Below are 19,318 nucleotides of genomic sequence, written 5' to 3' on the forward strand. Positions count from 1 at the left end.
AAGCTTCATTAAGTTCATGGTATGTCCACCTCCGTCCCATTGTGGTATTCAGGCTAGAGCTCCAGGCACAGTCAGGAGTGGAGGTACAGATCAGGAAACTGAGGCAGGAGCCCAGTCCAAATCAGGCTAGGCTCATAAACAAGGGTGAAGTGAAAAGAGGTAGCTTGAGGTGCATGTGGATGTCCAGGGCTCAGTTGTGGTATTCCAGATGCCAGACTGAGTGCAGCCAGCGCAGCTCCACACCTCCCTTACACATTGGAAGGGCTGCCTTGGTGGTCACATGACAACACGCCCAAATTAATCGCAGAGATTAGGAAGGGCTCATTACCCTCTGTGTTTTGTGGCCAAGTCAGGCAGAAGATGAGTCTGATAGAGACTTGCACATATTAATCTGTTTACTGAGTAGGTACTTTGTGTCTTGGAGGAAAAAAGACCAAGGTCCCATCTCTGTCCTCAAGGAGCTCACTGTCTAAAAGATGGCTGACATCTAAACAGGTTATACCAGTGTCACAAAGGAAATGACCTGTGGCCACCAAGAGCCTCTGAGCGCTGGAGGACTGTCCTGGTTTCAGCATAGAAAAATCCTTTGTTTCAAAAAACTCCTCAGGGCAAACCGGGACAGTTGGTTACTGTGGGTGGGAAAGGCAGTGACTCGTTTTCCTAGAGGTAGAAGGGCACCTGAGGGCTGCCTTCCTCATTGTGCTATGTCATTTAACAAGTATTTATTGATGTATTTACTAAGTATTATATGTGCAAATTTACCAAGTTTTCTGGGGAGAGAAGTCTTGCGGGGAAACTCAGTTTATTAATAAATACTCTCGGCCGAATTTTCAATTTTTCAGGTCACTACTTTTCTTAATAGATTCATAAAATGTAACTAGGGTTAAAAGAAACGCACGCACTGTTTCAGGGAGCTTATGAGGGAAATAATTAAAACTAAGGGTTAGGTCAACGCCAAAAGCGGGCAGCCCTTGGAGGACCAGGCCGGGCCGCTCTGCCAGGACCCCAGGGTTCGACCTCCAAGCGCCCCACGCGGCCGCCCCACCCGAGCACGCGCCTCGAAAAGCTCACTGCGCAGCCGTGACGTCACGGCGCCGGGGCGGGGCCCGGGGCAGGGGCGGGGCCGCCTCCCGGATCTGGCGGAGGGGGCGGGCCGGGGGCGGTGGCCCGGCGGGGCGCGCTTGGCCGCAGAAGTGCTGGGGTTTGTAACGCGCCGGCGGGAGAGGCGGCTGCGGGAAGAAGAGGCTTGCGGGGCGGAATGCCTGGGCTGCCCACCGTCCCGGAGCGGGGGCCCGCGGAGCAGTGCGCCCCGGAGACCTCGCGCCCAGGCTTCGTGCTGGGGCTGGACGTGGGCAGCTCAGTGATCCGCTGCCACGTCTATGACCGCGCGGGGCGGATCCATGGCTCCAGCGCCCAGAAGGTGACAGGGAGCGGGCGTCGGGGCCGTGGGTCGGGGTCGCATAGATTCCCGGGATCGGGTCGCGGAAGGGGAGCGGGCGGGTCCGTGTCGTCCGGCCTGGTCGCGGCCACCTGCAGCACCCCGGGGCCTGAGCGGCGCGCCGGGACTGGCCCAATCTCATTCCCGCCCTGGGCAGGGCTGGAACCCACGCGCCCTTCCTGCCCAGGCTGAGGACAGGAGGGGCCCGGTTTGTGAGCCAGGGCCATTCGCTGCCGTTCCTGTCACCTGGAGATTCGCCTCTCTGGCCTTAGGTGGGTGCGACTGCGGCGACTCGCCGAGCAGAGCGGGCTGCAGTTATCCAGCCAAAGGGGGCTTTGTGACTTGCTTGGTTTTCCTGCACTTTCTTGACAGACACCCAACCTATCTTCATTTACATTTTAATTTTTCACATCTTGACAGAATGTACCTTTATTGTCCATTCTTCAGTTATTAACATTATAAACTACTTCTCCAACTGCTGGTTTCTCACATGAGCAACTGATTTCCATGGAGTGGAGGCATTGGACAAATTCTGAAGGCGGTAGTGCCACTACTTTGCTCCTTTCCAATTTTGAGAATTCGTAAAAATCTTTTTCTCCTTTGAGGAACCTAGCAAGTCATAGATTGTTGTTATTAGTAAATTCATGTTAATAGTAAAGCAGCCAACCAACTGATATTATCCCGTTCCCATTTTAATGAAGTGCAGATTTCTACACAATTTCCTGAGTACCAAAAATGTTGATTGGATATGGTGTTTCCATTTACTCTTCTTTCCAATACCAGCATCTTTTGATGTTAGCAGGGTCAGGACAGTAGACCATTCCCACAGTACTGGACTCCCCCGTTTGCTCCATTTCTTCCAATCCGCCTAGAAGTGTGTTTCAACCACGGAGGTTGCCCAGGATCAAGTCTACCCACATGACTGCTTTGAGCATTTGTTCTTGAGGAAATACCGGATTTCCATTCTGGTTTGGGGACTAGGACAGTGAGCTGGGACTACAGCCGCTCCCTGGTCCCTGCTCTGGCTCCCTGTGCAGGAGCACTGCCCACCCACCCACACGCCCCATGTCTACACCAACTTGAAGGGACAAATGAAAGGTCCACACTGTCCCTCAGCATCTGTGTGCTTCTTATCTTTTTATGAGTCTTTATCATAACACAATGATACTTTTCACAGTCTCCCTTATCATTCTAAACACAAAGTACTTCTGTTTTAAGCAGTGATTTTTTAAAAAAGGAATTGAAGTATTTGGAACCAAAGGGAGACAAATTGTTAGAAGACACAAGGTTTCATAGTTGCTATATTATCTGAGGCGAATCATTAGTTTTTAAGAAATGAAGACTCTTAAAGATGAATCAGGATTGCTGTAGCAGGAAACTAGGATGGTTTGCTCAGACTCTAAACTGTGGGGAGGGTATCTGGAAAGATAAGTGAGTAAAATACAAAAAGTATTTTATAAAAAAATACAAATACAAATACAAATAAATAAAATGTTTAAATAAAAATACAAAAAGTCCCTGCTCTCAAAGGAGGAAGCACTATCTTAGATTAAGGAGTTTATTCCAATGCCCCTCAAACTAGAGTAGGAATTTTACAGCAACACTTCATAAAGTGTAGTTCCTGGGCTGCTGAGGTTGAGATAAGGAATATATGAAATAGAAACTGGTGTAGCAATTTGGCAGAGTACTTTTATGTTTATTGACCTTAATAATAAAATATTTTGGATTTTATTTTGTATATCATTTTTTTCCTAGAAGGTTGTTTTAATTGTCTTACTTTTTTTTTTCAACTGCAATTGACATTCAATATTTGTTTCAGGTGTACAGCATAGTAGTTAGACATTTATAAAACTTATGAAGTGATCCCCCCATAAGCCTAGTATACACCTGGCACTATATATAGTTATTACAATATTATGACTATATTCCCTGTGCTCTATTTTACATCCCCGTGACTATTTGTAACTGCCAATTTGTATTTCTTAATCCCTTCACCTTTTTCACCCAGCCACCCAACCTCCCTCCCTTCTGGCAACCTTCTGGCAACAGTTTGTCCTCTGTATCTATGAGTTTGTTCATTTGTTTTGTTTTTCAGAATCCACATATAAATAAAATAATATTTTCACCATTGAGTATGATGTTAGCTGTGGGTTTGTCATGTATGACCTTTATTATGTTGAGGTATATTCCCTCTATTCCCACTTTGCTGAGAGTTTTTACCATAAATTGGTGCTAGATTTTGTCAAATGCTTTTTCTGTGTCTATTGTTATGATCATATGATTTTTATCCTCCATTTTGTTTATGTGGTGTATCACATGAATTAATTTGTGGATATTGAACCAAACTTGCATCCAAGGAATAAATCCCACTTGATCATGGTATATGATCTTTTTAATATATTGCTGAATTTGGTTTGCTAATATTTTGTTCAGGATTTTTGCATCTATGTTCATCAGGGATATTGGCATCTAATTTTCTTTTTTTGTAATGTTTGGTCTAGTTTTGGAATCAGAGTAATGTTGGCGTTGTAAAATGAACTTGGGAGCCTTCCCTTCTCTTGAATTTTTTGGAATAATTTGCAAAGGATAAGTGTTCATTCTTCTTTGAATGTTTGGTACAATTCACCTGTGAAGCCATCCGCTCCAGGACTTTTGTTGTTGGGAGTTTTTTGATTACTGATTCAATTTCATTAGTGGTTATTGGTCTGTTCAGATTCTGTTTCTTCTTGATTCAGTCTTGAAAGATTTTATTTTTCTAAGAATTTATCCATTTCTTCCAGGTTGTCCAATTTATTGGCATATAATTGTTCATAGTATTTTCTTATTATCCTTTATATTTAGGTGGTGTTAGTTTTCACTTCTGTTTCATTTCTGATTTTACTTATTACGGTTCGCTCTCTCTCTCTGTCTCTCTGTTTTTGGTTGTTGAGTCTGGTTAAAGATTTATCAATTTTGTTTATCTTTTCAAAGAACCAGCTCTTGGTCATTAATCTTTTGTAATTTTTTTACTTTATTTTGTTTATTTCTGCTTTGATCTTTATTATTTCCTTCCTTTTACTTGGGCTTTGTTTTCTGTTCTTTTTCTAGTTCCTTTAGGTGTAAGTTTAAATTGTTTATTTGAGATTTTTCTTATTTCTTGAAGTAGGTGTATTTTGCTATGAATTTCCCTCTTAAAACTGCATTAGTTGTGTTCCATAGATTTTTGCGTTGTTGAGTTTCATTTTCATTTGTCTGAATTTATCTTTTCATTTCTTCTTTGATCTTATTATTAACCCATGCACTGCTTAGTAGCATGTTATTTAGCCTCCATGTGTGTTTGTGTGTTTTTCAGTTTTCTTCTTGTTGTTGATTTCTAGTTTTATACCATTGTGCTGTCCCTTCACTGGAGTTTAGGGCAGTTGTTTAAGAGTAAGTCTGTGCTTGGGCCCTTTAAGAAGACACCTGCATCTACAGCAGTCCTCCGTCTCAGCTGGATGGAATACCTGCTGATTTTCACAGCCAGATGTCATAGGGATTCCTCAGCAGATGCCTTGGACTGGGGAGCCTGGTGTGAGGCTGTGGTCTATCGCTCCTCAGGGGGTACTTCTGTATATTGAATGGCCACACAGGTATGTGGGACCACCTTCTTTTGAATCTCTGTCCCTCCTACCAGTTTTGACATAGCTTCTTCTTTGTATCCTTAGTTAATAGGAGTTCTGATCAGCTAGTCTTCAGGTGATTCTTAAGGGTGGTGGTTCTATAATTTAGTTGTAACTTTTTTTGTGGTAGTAGGAGGAGGTGAGTACAATGTTTACCTACTCTGTCATCTTGACTAACTGCCCATTTAAATTCTGTCTTAAGAACTGTTGGTCCACAATTAATTAGAAATCAGGGAAAAAAGGCAGAGACTACCTAGTCCTGGGCCTTGCAGTTTTGTTTTTCTGTGCTAAGGGACTTGAGCCCACTGCTGCAACCATGCTGTACCAAATCCTCAGGCAAGAGAAGAAGCATCCAGGTTTGACCCGCCGCCCCCCCCTTCTTTGTATTTATTGGAGCTGGAAGTACTGGAGCAGTACTGTATGTCTTACCCCTGGCATTGTTCAATCCAGATGTCTGTTGGGACAGAAAGAATAACCCAGAATCCTGGAACAAACTGGGTCTCAGTGATCAATACAAGTTCTATTCAATGAATGTAGATTACAGCAAACTGAAGATAGAAGGTCCAAATTTCCAAATAAAATGTTTCACTATAAAGCTGCTTAAAATGAAGGTCTTTCAGAAGCCATTCACACAATTTTCCACTTAGCCAGGAAATATTTTCCCTCCAAATGCACGAAATCATGTTGGTGTATTATGTTGGGGTTTACACTGATTAATAAATATCTGAAACTTGAAAAAAAAGAAATTAGAAAAAACAAACAAACAACTGATCCTTTACTTCAGATAGTTTGCATTCTTTGGGAAATAACCCAAAGAACCTATATTTCTACTTAGTATCTGGTTTATTACATCATGGGTATAAAATAAGTAATTGGGTTGTATTTAATTAAAGTACAAGAAATTCAGTTTGCTTCATGGGATTTTATGGATTCCTTTACACAGAACTTGTAGTTTTCTCAATCAAAAATTGTACCTCTACTAATATTTTGATGGAGAGACTTTATAATAGAAACCTCAAACCTTTTAGTATAGAATTTGATTGATATTGCTAAATAAATAGCTTAAAAAAGAAAGAGAAAGAACAACTGAAAAGATTACCCTTTAGAAACAAGACCAAAATAGGCTATATTAGTCTTTTAGTTAAAATTGAAATCCTAAACTTGAATGCTTAATCAGCAGGCTAGTACTAGGCCTCTCAGAAAACTTCAATTTTATTTCTGTGGCATTCATTTTTTAATAGCAGAGATATACTTTTAGCCTTTTCCTATTATTTGTATTTAAAAAAATCTTTCCACGGACTTTTAAATACTGGTTTTATATATTAAAATATTATTTAGAGTTGAAAATGCTACATGTGAATATTTGATAATTTTAGTTTTTAAAATTGGGAAAAGTTCTTCTATTGTGAAGAACATCATGCCATTTTGAAGAAACCATGGAAGATAACATCTTGGTTGAAAGAGTAGGACAGAAAGGCCACTCCAAAGAAAACAGTGGATTCACTAATTCTAAATATCCTCTGTACACTCTTGAAAAAATGTTGTTGTCTTTTGTTTTTAATCAACAAAACAATTTTTCTTCTTAGCTTTGATTATGTTCTTGACCTCATTTTGGTATGGTTTTCCTTCGGTAAGGGAGCAGATTTGATTTTACTACTGTGACATGTTTGGGGGCAGTGAGCTCTCCAGGTTGATGGAGTTGAGGGAAGTGACCCTGGAGTGCTACCATCAAGTCTGGAGGTTTGTAGACTTGAAACGATTATATTGATACTGAGTTTTTTGGAGTGAGGAAGTGTTTATCGCATTTGAATCATTACAGGCTGTGGTCATGAAAGTCTTACATAGAAAGAACAGAGACATTTCATAGAAGGGGAATAGATTTTGTTAGATCTATTTATTTCTGATGAGCTCTGTGGATTCTTCTCGTATCACCCTCATGCTCCCCACATAATCACTGTTTCTGCAGAGTTTCTTTTTACTCTTATTTTGAACTCTTCTTACATGTTAGAGATTTTCCTTAAATGATGATCTATGGTTGCTTATCTGTTCATATTTTCAGTAGCATGTCTAACCCTACTCAGCTATCTCTGGGCAATATTTGCAAGAAAAGAACTTCTCTGGTTCAATCCCCACAGAGAGTAAACCTCTTACCTTCTGCCTGGTTCACGAGGGGCAGTAATCTGTCTGGAGGAGGGGAATTGGGTATGCTTGTAAAGACTTTGAACTAGTCCTTTGTTCAGCCCTATCTGGCATCCCAGCCTGTGGAGGTACCTGTGATATTCAGGGTTCTACCCTAGAATCTCTGCCAGAGGTTGAGCAGAGATGTAGTATAATCTGAGCAGGGAGTGAGGTATCAGTTTTCTCCTCTGTGCTTGGCCATGTACCACCCACCTACTCACTGTTGATATTAAAAACATTTGTTAAAACCTGGTCTGACCCTGTTTTATCTCTTCTCATTGTCCTTCTGTGTAAGTCTTCTTAATGGTTCTATTTTAATTGAGTCTTGAGGGGAATTAGAGATAAAATGTATGTTCAAGCTGTCATTTTGGCCTGAAGTCATAGGTTCTTTTTATTTTATTTTTAAAATTAATATACAATAAAATTGACTTTGGTTAATACGTTCTGTGAGTTTTAGCACATGTATAGGAATAACCTAAAACACTCCCTTGTGCTAGCCCTTTGTAGTTATACCCTCCTCCTATATCTAACCTCCGATAACCACTGATCTATTTTTCCATGACTATAGTTTTTTTTTTCTTTTTGAGAATGTCATCTAAGTGAAACAATATAGTAAATAGCCTTTGCACACTGTTGTGTTTTTTTTCAGCATAATTCCTTTGAGATTTGTCCGTATTTTTGTGTGTGTCAGTAGTTCATTTGTTTTACTTCTGAGTAGTAACCCATTATAGATATACCACATTCATTCACCTGTTGAGGTACATGTGGGTTAGTTCTAGTTTCTGGTGATTTTTAATAGAGCTTCTATTAACATTTTTGTAGATTTTTAATGTGTATGTAAGTTTTTATTTCTTTGGGATAAATACGTAGGAATGAGATTGTTGGATTATATGGTGAGTAAATGTTTAACTTAACAATGAATTGCGAAACTTTTCCAGAGTAGTTATACCATTTTGCATTCCTACCAGCAATGTGTAAGAGTTCTATTTGTTCTTCACCAACACTTGATATTATTGGTGTTTTTTTATTTCATGCATTCTAATACATGTAGTGGTGTCTCATTTGGTTTTGACTTGCATTTCCCTAATGGCTGTGGTGTTGAATATTTCCATGTGCATATTTGCTGTCCATATATCTTCTTTGTTGAAGTGCCTCTTCAACTTTTCTGCCCATTTTTTTTTTTTTTTTTGTAGTTAAATCTCTCCGAAGGCCAGGGGTCTCTCAGTCTCAGAGGACTGGAGTCCAGAATAAGGCCGACTGGAGGTTTTTATTGATAGGTATACAAATACAAGAAAGTAACATTGTTTCTTACACGGTTTGTGAGACTCATACATCATAGCAGAAAAATGTTTATTCCAATCACCCTTTGTCTGTAAATAACCGAAGCACAAGGTCCCATGATGTCTTAATTAAGGTATGTACCCTCTCAGGGTCAAGTCTCATATTGTAACAGTTCCGTTGAGATAAGTGGAGAGAACTGATCTTTATTGTCCTCATGACTTCTCTCACAAACAGATGCCAGGGAAAAGCCAGAGCAGGCAATGGCTTTTCCTAGGCAGGGGGAAGGGGAAGCAAGCCCCTTCCCATATTTTTCTAAGGCAGCTCATTGGGGGTCCCCACTCGGTTCTGCCTGGCTTACGTTGTATCTCCTGTAAGATATCTTACCGTCTTTGGCTGCAAACCATCTTTTGGGGACTAGACAGAGAGACATAACGTGTAAACACAAGGATGGAGCAGAGTCCCAGAAAGGCACAGTATCACAGACTCTTCTTTCCTTAAGGAAAGACATGGGGGGACAGCTGGCTAGGCTGTTGTGTGACTACATAAGTTTCTGCCCGTTTATAATTAGGTTCATTTTCTTATTATTGAGTTTTGAGATTTCTTTATATGTTCTGGATATAATTCCTGTATTGGATGTGTGATTTGCAGATATTTTCAACCAGTCTTTTCATTTTCTTAACAATATCTTTCGCAGAGCAGGTGTTTTTAATTTTGATGAAGTCCAGTTTATCATTTTTTTGTTTTATGAATCATACTTTTGGTGTCATGTCTAAGAACTCTTCACCTAGCTCCAAGTCACACTTTTACATTTAGAGCTATGATCCCTTTTGAGTTAATTTTTGTATAAATTATGAGGTTTAGGTTAAAGTTATTTTTTTTTTGCATATGAATATGTAAATTTTTCCAACTCTGTTGAAAATCTATCTTTTCTCCATTGAATTGCCTTGTACATTTGTCAAAAATCAATCAGTCATATTTTTGTAGGTCTATTTCCAAATTCTATTTTGTTCCATTGACCTTTTGTCTATTTTTATGCTAGTATCATAACTTTTTGATTACTGTAGCTTTATAGTAAGTATTGAAATTGATTCCTCCAATTTTATTCTTTTCAGCATTTGTTTGGCTATTTCAGTTCTTTTGACTTTCCATGTAAATTTTAGAATCATTATGTCTATATCTACGAAAAGTCCTACTGGGATTTTGATAAGAAATTGTGGATGACAGTTCTTTTAAAATGTCACTTTAAAAATGTTGAGCTACTTTCTCCTAGCCTTCGTGGTTCTGATGACAAATCGTCATTCAGATCATTGTTTGTATACGTACTGAATGTGGCTGCTTTCAAATTTTTTTCTTTGTTTTTGGTTTTCGTCATTTTAACTATGCTGAATCTGGATGTGTAAGGCTTTGGACTTATCCTGTTAGGAGTTTTCTAACTTTCTAGAATATATGGATTTTAAAACTTTCACTGAACTTGGGAAATTTTTAGCACTATTACTACTGTGAAGTAATTTTTGTCTGCATAGAATTCTTTCTTTTCTTCTTTGGGGACTCTGATGACATAAATATTAGATCTTTTGCTCTTTTTCCACAGATCCCTCAGGCTTTATTCATTTTCTCCAACATTTTTTCTCCCTGTTGTTCAGATTAGATAATCTCCATTGATGTATCTTCAGGTTTATTGACATTCTCCTGCTGTCTCCATTCTATTGAGCCCATGCAGTATGTTATTTATTTTTTGTTTTATTTATTTTATTTTTTTAAAGATTTTATTGGGGAGGAGGAACAGGATTTTACTGGGGAACAGTGTGTACTTCCAGGATTTATTTTTCCAAGTCAAGTTGATGTCCTTTCAGTCTTACTTGTGGAGGGCACAGTTCAGCTCCAGGTCCAGTTGCCGTTTCTAGTTGCAGGGGGCGCTGCCCACCATCCCTTGTGGGACTCGAGTTGAACCGGCAACCTTGTGGTTGAGAGCCCACTGGCCCATGTGGGAATCCAACCGGCAGTCTTCGGAATTAGGAGCGCGGAGCTCCAACCGCCTGAGCCACCGGCCCAGCCCCTGTTTTTTATTTTAATGGTTATATATTTTTTAATTGATTGACCAGTAAAAGTTGTATATATTTAAGGTGTACTACATGATGTTTAGTATACGTATACATTGTGAAATGATTACTACAGTCAAGCTGATTAACATACCTATCACCTCATAAGATTACTGTGTGTGTGTGTGTGTGTGTGTGTGTGTTCAGAACACTTGAGAATTACTCTTTTAGCAAATTTCAAGTGTACAATACATTATTAACTACTATATTTACCATGCTGTACGTTAGGTCTTCAACATTTATTCATCTTATAACTGAAAGTTTGTACCCTTTGACCAGCATCTCTCTCCATTTCTCCCACTCCCCTAATTTTTGTATTTTTTAATTCTAAAAATTTCATTTTGTTTTTCTTCATCCTTTTTGTATCTTTGCTGAGACTTTCTATCTTTCCATTTGTTTCAGAAGAATTCGCCCTAGTTAAAGCACTTTTATAATAGTTGCTTTAAAACCTTTGTCAGGTATCTGTGTCATCTTGGCATTGGTGTCTATTGATTATCTTTTCCCTATGAGTTGAGATTTTTCTGGTTCTTCATATACTTTGTAATTTTGGATTGTGTCCTGGACACTTTGAATATCATGGTATAAGATTCTGGGTCTTGTGTAAATCCTCTGATGAATGGTGATATTTTTCTTTTAGCAGGCAACTAATGCAGTTGGGTTCAGGCTACAAATTCTGACCAGCCTTCTGTGGACTTGGGTTTCAATGTCAGTTCTGTTTTCAAGACCTTGGCAGTACTATTTAAATATGCACTGTGTATGTGCTACCAAGTGGTCAGTCTGGGACCTGGGCTGTGATCTCGCTCATAGTTCTGTTCTTTACATCTGTGCTCTGCTATTTAGGTTACACTGACACATGTGCACCTTCTAGGTGAGTCTAGGGATTCGTATACAACCTTCTAGTGTAGCTTTCTCAAGCCTCTACCTCTCTGAGATCTTCCTAGTACTCCTTGGTCCTCTTGCCAGGAAGCTGGAGCTTTCATTACCTGTTCTTCTGGGCACTTTGTACGCCCACACTGGGCTAGGTATGAGGAGCACAGAGGGAGGAAAAAGTGATGGGGGTTCACCTTATCCTCTTGGACCCATAGATCCTCTGATTGGAGAGGAAGTTTTGCCTCCCTCAGTATTTTAGGTGCTGTGGTTACTGCTGCAGCCACCACTACCAGATAGCCTGGGTACAAAAGTATCGAAGCAAGGGAGAAAAAAGAAAAGAAAAGTGGAAGATTTCTCCCATTCCCTCTGAGTGTTAGCCAGAAGAAGAGAGCTTCTCCTGGGGTTTCCACTGCAACCTGCTACCCACTGCTGGTTTTCAGGCTTCCTAGAGTCCAGTCCAGGGGATTCCAGAAGAAAAGTGGGAATCTTACCACCAGCTCAGTGGTACTTGAATTCTTCTAACACACTCTGTGTGCCTTTATATACCTTTTTGAGTCCACAAATAGTTGCCCCGTGCATTCTGTCCAGGTTTTGTATCTGCATTCAGTGGGGGAGACAGGGTGGCCTGAACCAGAACTTGCTGTTTTATTTGTTAATGTTTGTATTTTAAAAGTCTGACTTTTTTCTTATTACAAAAAGAACACATCTTCATTGTAGAAAACTTGGAAAATAAAGATAAACTCGGGAAATAAAGATAAAGATTAAATAAAGAAAGTTAAAATCGTCTGTGTAAACTCATGAACTAAAGAAAATACTGGTATTTTGGTATATCCTTTTTTTATTTCATATATGTATTTTTTTCCATTTTAACAATAAAAACGAATTAGATAATAAATAGAATCATGTTGTTAATGCTTTTAATGAGTAATCTTAAGATCCACATACCATTAGTTTGATCTAATGTTATTTTTACTAAATCTTCTCTTTTCCATAGGTAGAAAGTCTTTATCCTCAAATTGGCTGGGTTGAAATTGATCCTGATATTCTCTGGCTTCAATTTGTTTCTGTAATAAAAGAATCTGTCAAAGGTAATTGGATTTACAAAGATAAAAATAGTAAAGTATATTTTGTTTGTAACAAGAGTTTTCCTCAGGCATTGATAGAATTTGGTGGGTTTCCTAAGTTATAATTATACATGTTGTATTTTATTGGGGTCACAGTGTCAATCCGTTTTGACCAAGAATGGGAAGGCAAACAAAAGCTTTATTTGGGGGTCTTTTAAGAATTGCAATTCAGAAACATAGGTTTGGTTAGAAACCCCAACTGTATTCTGAGTGGGAAAGGGACAGAGTTTATAAAAAGAGAAAAGGGGTCCTTCCAAAGAGGTTACACAAGTTGCTTTGAAAGAACTGAGGTAAGTGCTGTCAGGCAGACTTATACTATGCTAGATACATGACTGATTGCTTGTGTCTATTGCTAAGTGTACTTTTTTTAAAATTTTTATTGGGGCATATTGGGGAACAGTGTGTTCTTCCGGTACCCATCAGTTCCATGTCAAGTCATTGTTTTCAATCTAGTTGTGCATGGCGCAGCGCCCTGGCCCATGCTGGTATTATGAGCCTTGCGCTCGCCCCAGCTGATGCAGTCGGTCGCCATTCGGTCGGTCGCTCACGGCAGCCCAGCTCCAGGGAGAGCCGTTGTTCACAATACTAGCTTAGAGGGTGCAGCTCACTGGCCCATGTGGGGAGCAGAACCAGTGACTTCAGCTTTAGGAGCACAGCGCTCCAACTACCTGAGTCACAGGCCTGGCCCAACATTTTATTTTTTAACAGAGAGTTCAGTGATGCAGAGCCAGTTCCAGGAAGTAAGTGTATATCAGGATGTAGCCATTTGGTTTAGGCCAGTTCAAAAGTTCAGTTTCACTTGGAAGGAGTGAGTTAGCTCAGCTTCCTGGAGGCCTTCCGGCTCCATTTTAGATTGCTCTCTTGACAATATCAACTCCATTTTGCTATTTTTCTTTCACAATAGTTTCCCAGTATTTTTTAGGGGACATTTGCCATTTACAATGAACCACTTTGTCCAGGAGAGGTAACAGCAATTCTGTCCTCTGGTTTAAGTTTTTTTCAGCCACGGTGCAAAGGCTCACCTTCCTCCTTCATTCTAGGTTGTAGCTAGTGACTATTTGATTTCCTGTTGTGTACAAAATACTAGCGGGTTATAAACAAAGTTACAACACACAGTTCCTGTTGGCAGAAGTTACAATTGAGTAACCTTTATTGTAAAATAAATTTTTGTTTTGTGTTTTTCTGTGTGGTCTCTTGATGTAGCTGTGGTCTGAAATCTTAGCTCTTTGAGAACATTTTCAATGCAACCTTCTTTAAGAATACAATGAAAGATGACTTGTAGATGTAAATTCTAAATGGTCTTTTACTTCATTTTTCTGTTGAATTGCTTCTCCTTCTCACCTTTTTGGTTTGAAATATTTGAAAACCTATACAAAAATCTGCAAGAATTGTACATTGAACACTTGTATACCTTTCTCTGAAATTCAGACCTGTTTTACAATGTTTACTGTACGATCCTCTATAAACTTCTTTTGGCTGATCCATTTGAGGATTGGTTGTGATATAATAATCTGTTATCCCTAGATACTTCAGCAGTATTTCCAAAGAAAAAGAGTATTCTCCTATATTACCACAATGCAATTATCACACAAGAAATTTAACATTAACATGGTAATATTTTCTAATACTTATTATCTTATAAGTATTAGAAGATATCCCCTACTATCTTAGTCATTAATAACTTTTTATTCAATCCAGAATCTAACCAAAGATGAGGCATTGCATTTAGCAGTGTCTGCAGAGTCTTTCAACGACAGCATGTTCTTCGTGACATTGACAGCTTTCTAAATTGCAGACCAATTTAGTAGACGTTCCTGCATTTTGAGGTTGTCTGATTATTTCCACATGATTAGATTCAAGTGAAGTATTTTTGGAAGGAGTACAGAATAGGGGTGATTTGTCTTCCTCAGTGCTCATATTTAAAGTCCCTAATTTGCCCAGAGGGATAAAGTGCTTTTTAAAAATAATGTCACAGAAATCACTCAGTTGCTATAATTTAAGAAATTTGGATTTAAAAAAACTATCTTTTTATTTGCCTCCTAGCATCTGTTTGTGTGGAAAATAGATCTGAGCTTCAATAATTATGTTACTTTCCCGAGGGATTTTTCTTTATTGCCATCTACCGGCTTCTATTGTGGTTGATCATTTCTTAAATTAAGATCCTATCTTGTAGTATAATATTATCAAGAAGAAAATACAATCTGACTGACTTTAAGTAGTGTTTTTTTTTATAACATTTAAAGCAAAAAAAAATTTTTTAAATTATGAGAATATGACCTTTTATCCCTTTTAAGTAAAAAAACAACTACAAAATCATCTTAATAATGTTTTTTTTTATTAGCTCAAATTGTGTTATTAAAATGCTAAACCCAGATAATTTTCTAAAGATTATACTCAGTGATTTCTTTTCCGTGCTATAAAATTATAAAGAAAAACTTCACTGGCTTTTAAACATGTGTTTTGTCTATATTTTTAGCTGCAGGAATAGAGATGAATCAAATCATTGGTCTTGGCATTTCTACACAGAGAGCAACTTTTATTACGTGGAACAAGTGAGTACATTGTGTAATAAGCACTCTATTGCTGGGTTCATATCACAGTGAATATACTGCTGTGAAATCTGTTTGGGGAATTTTAAATTTGTGAATTAAGAACAGTTTTGCTTTGTTAAGAGGGATGAAGGTAGACCTACCTTTTGGCTTACTAAAATATGTTCCGTGGATGTTATCTAGACTTGACGTACATAAAATAATAGCAAAAAGACTGTTGCTGTTATTAAAATCCTCCATGCCTTTCTTTTCCATTTTATTTTCTTCATGTCACTTACCATTATTGAAAATTTTTATGTACTTATTTGCATATTTATTTATTAAACCTCTCCCATAGAAGTAAGAACTTCCATGAGTGTTGGGATTTTTGTCTGCCCTGTTCACACTGGGTCCTTTAAACCTATAACAACACCTGGAACATAGTAGGCACTGAAATCTTTGAGTGACTGAGATGAACCTGGAGAGGAAGGCAGGGTCCCAGACTAGGAAAGGTTATTTGTTGTAGTAAGGAGTTTGCCTCTCATAAGCAGTGGGAAACTATCAAAATCTGTTAAGCAGAAGAGTAATGTGACCAAATTTAAATTTTACAAAGAATATTCTTGAAGCAGGAATTCTAGATAGTGGATTTGAGGGGAATGAGACTAAGACTGGGAAGTCTCTTTGAAGGCTATTGCTTATTCAGGTCTCTCATCTTATGTCTAAAAAGACACCCCACCCCCAGCCACTCTATTCCTTTTCATAGCATAATCATATGAAATGATGTATTTTTTTGCTCATTTTGTTTCTCAGTCCCCATAATCTTCAGGGATGTTAATAACCCCAAGCTCCCAAGTTTTTGGCCCAAAGCAGCTGAAGGATATTATTAATTCAGCTGTGGCACACTAGAAGAAGAGGAGCTACAGGTTTTGGATGAAGATGTTGCATTTTGAGATGACGTGGGGCAGTCCATTTATGAGGGGATAGAACTTAAGTGAGAGATTGGTCCTAGAGATGTAGATTGGTGAGTGGTTCCATGATGATTACGTTCATGAGTGTGGGGTAGATTTTTCAGAGAGAGCAGCTAGTTAAAAAGAGATGATGACCAAGGATGCAACCTCTGGCAAACATCAGCATTTAACTGGCAGTCAAAGGAGGAAAAATCTGCAAAGGAAACTAAGATGTACTTAGAGAGGTAGGAGGAGAAACAGTACAGTGACATTATGGCAGCTTAGGAAAGTGACAGTTTTAGGACAAAGGAAATGACTGTCTGGAGCCACTATTGTAGAAAGCTCAAGTCAAATTGAAAAGGATCCTATAAATCTGGAAACATTGATGATCATAGTGAATATAATTTTCATGAATGATTGGGAATCTAAATTGCATTTGAATTATATTTGGTTGAGGTCCTGGGGGGTGATGAGGAAACATTGAGGGAGCTTGGCTAGGTGAGGGGCATCAAGAGAGATGTTTTTGGTTCTGCTTCAAAGATGGGGAGATTAAGTATGTTTAGAGAAGGGATATTTGATTAAATGAAATGATGAAAGAGATAGGAAGTCATGGATATAGAGAGTACTGGTAGAGATGCCAACTTTAGACTTGGAGAGGGAAAGCTTTTCCTCTGAAGCAAGACAGAAATGCATGATGGCTGTAGGTTGTAGCTGGTGGAGGAGTGGGAAGTTGAGAAAGGTCATTCCTTGCATCTTACTTCCTTTGAGAAATAGGAGGCCAATGGTGCCATAGGGTTTGAGAAATGTGGTGAAAATTTGGATGTGCCATTTGTGGGGAATGGAGAGGAAACTAATGAAGGACAAGAGAGAGACTTTTATCATTTTAAGTGACTTTGAGAGCCTGGACATGGTTGTGTTCCATAGATACAGATTCGTACAAATTCACAAGGCTACGTGACTTTTCCCAACCTTTCTCAAGGGTTCTGGCATTGAAAGTGGAGACAGAAGAAAGTTAGATTGATCCCAGGTTGAAAAGGTAGATAGTTAACTAAAAAGTCAAGGGGTAGAGAGTAACATCATGCAAAATAGTGGAGTAGGAAGCTGTAGGGTTGGTCCCTCCACAAAAACAACCATTGAGTTGGAAAGAGAGAATGGAATAAACTATTTAAGAACTCTAGAAACTAATTAGCCCTTATAACAAGCAAGAAAGTGCTGGATGAAGGTAGAGGCTTCTATTCTTAATTAAGAGAGGGCATGTGCAAACCAGCCACCGTCCTCCATTCCCAGGCTCTGCTGTGGATGTGGGGAAAGCAGCCCACTTTCCTGGAGCAAGTGGCTGGTGCCAGGGAAGGCAGTGGGGACCTTGTCCTACAAAATTTTGGCTTATATACTTTGGTGGATTTGACAGTGCCCTGCAGGACTGGTACAGATACTTACCTAAGGTCCGGTTCTCTGGGCATTCTTAGCTGCAGTGCCTTCCTAGACAACATCTGTTGGAAGATTTAAAGAGCCATTACCTTTCTGGGTTGTTTTGGAGCCAGACATTTAACAAAATCTTTGTCAGGAGAGGCCCATACCAAGAAACATCATAATCAAAATGCCAAAGCTTAAAGACAAAGAGAGAATCTTAAAAGCAGCAAGAGAAAAGCAGTTAGTTAACTACAAGGGAGTTCCCATAAGACTATCAGCTGATTTCTCAACAGAAACTGCAGGCCAGAGAGAGTGGCAGGAAATACTCAAAGTGATAAAAAGCAAAGACTACAACCAAGATTACTCTACCCAGCAAAACTATCATTTAGAATCGAAGGACAAATAGTTTCCCAGATAACAAAAAGCTAAAGGAGTTTATTACCACCAAACAAGAAATATTAGAGGGACTTCTTTACAAATAAGAAGGGGGAAAAAAGACAAATAGGATAATAAAAAGGCAATAACTACATGCCTATCAATAATCATTTTAAATGTAAATGGATTAAATGCTCCAATCAAAAGACATTTGGTAGCTGAATGGATAAGAAAAAAAGACCCATGCATATGCAGTCTACCAAGACATACTCCAGATTGAAAGAAACACACAGATTGAAAGTAAAGGAATGGAAAAAGTATATTTTATGCAAATGGAGTAGCAATATTTATATGAGACAAAATAGACTTTAAAACAAAGTCTATAACAAGAAACAAAGAAGGGCATTTAATAATGATAAAGGGATCAATTCAACAAAAGGATACAACTTATAAATATTTACACAGCCAATGGAGGAGCACCAAAATATATAAAGCAAATATTGATGGACATAAAGGGAGAGATGTATAGTAACCCAGTCATAGTAGGAGACTTTAGTACCCCATTGACATCAGTGGATAGATCATCCAGATAGAAAATCAATAAGGAAAAAGTGGCCTTAAATGGCACATTAGACCAGATGGATTTAATTGATATTTTTAGGGCATTTCACCCCAAAGTAGCAGAATATACACTCTTTTCAAGCACCCATCAAAAAATTTTCAGGGTAGACCACATGTTAGACCACAAAAAAAGCCTTGATAAATTTAAGAAGATGGAAATAATACCAAGCATCTTCTCCAATCTTAATGGTATGAAACTAGAAATCAACCACAAGAAGAAAACTGAAAAACACACAAACACATGGAGGCCAAATAAAATGCTACTACACAATGAATGGGTTAACAATGAGATCAAGGAAGAAATCAAAAGATAACTTCAGACAAATGAAAATGAAAACACAACAATGCAAAAATCTGTGGAACATACTCAGTGCAGTTTTAAGAGGAAAACACATAGCAACACACAACTACCTCAAGAAATAAGAAAAATCTGAAATAAATACTGTAAACTTACATCTAAGGAATTTAGAAAAAGAAGAACAAACACAGCTCAAAGTGAGTAGCAGGAATGAAATAATAAAGATTCGAGTGTAAATAAATGAAATAGAGTCTAAAAAAAAAAAAAAAAAAAAGAATGCATAGCCAAGAGCTGGTTCTCTGAAAAGATAAACAAATTTGATAAACCTTTAACCGGACTCATCAAGAAAATAAAAGAGAGGACACAAATGAATAAAATCAGAAATGAAAGAGGAATACTAAGGATTATAAGACAATATTACAAATAATTATGTGCCAACAAATTGGACAATGTGGAAGAAATGAATAAATTCCTAGAAACATACAGTCTTTCAAGACTGAATCAAGAAGAA

The 19,318-nt window shown here is 38.5% G+C and overlaps 1 protein-coding gene and 1 pseudogene across 4 annotated transcripts in view; both read left to right on the plus strand.

Annotated features, from left to right (window-relative positions):
• Positions 1-1,139: 1,139 nt before the first annotated feature.
• The window catches only part of GK5 (glycerol kinase 5), a 91,064-nt gene continuing 72,885 nt past the window's right edge, over positions 1,140-19,318 (plus strand). The window contains exons 1-3 of one of the 4 annotated variants that reach the window (XM_019753590.2): positions 1,140-1,420; positions 12,499-12,592; positions 15,105-15,180. In XM_019753590.2, coding sequence (XP_019609149.1) covers positions 1,259-1,420; positions 12,499-12,592; positions 15,105-15,180 — 332 coding nt within the window. In that variant the 5' untranslated portion in view covers positions 1,140-1,258. Of the gene's footprint in view, positions 1,421-1,468; positions 1,711-12,498; positions 12,593-15,104; positions 15,181-19,318 lie in introns of those variants that run through there. The other 3 variants (XM_074334064.1, XM_019753592.2, XM_074334071.1) reach the window with 3 other exon arrangements.
• LOC141567159 (cytochrome c oxidase subunit NDUFA4 pseudogene) lies at positions 5,393-5,780 on the plus strand (annotated as a pseudogene).

This window comes from Rhinolophus sinicus, linkage group LG01 (genome assembly GCF_036562045.2).
Source record: "Rhinolophus sinicus isolate RSC01 linkage group LG01, ASM3656204v1, whole genome shotgun sequence".
Lineage (NCBI taxonomy): Eukaryota > Metazoa > Chordata > Mammalia > Chiroptera > Rhinolophidae > Rhinolophus > Rhinolophus sinicus.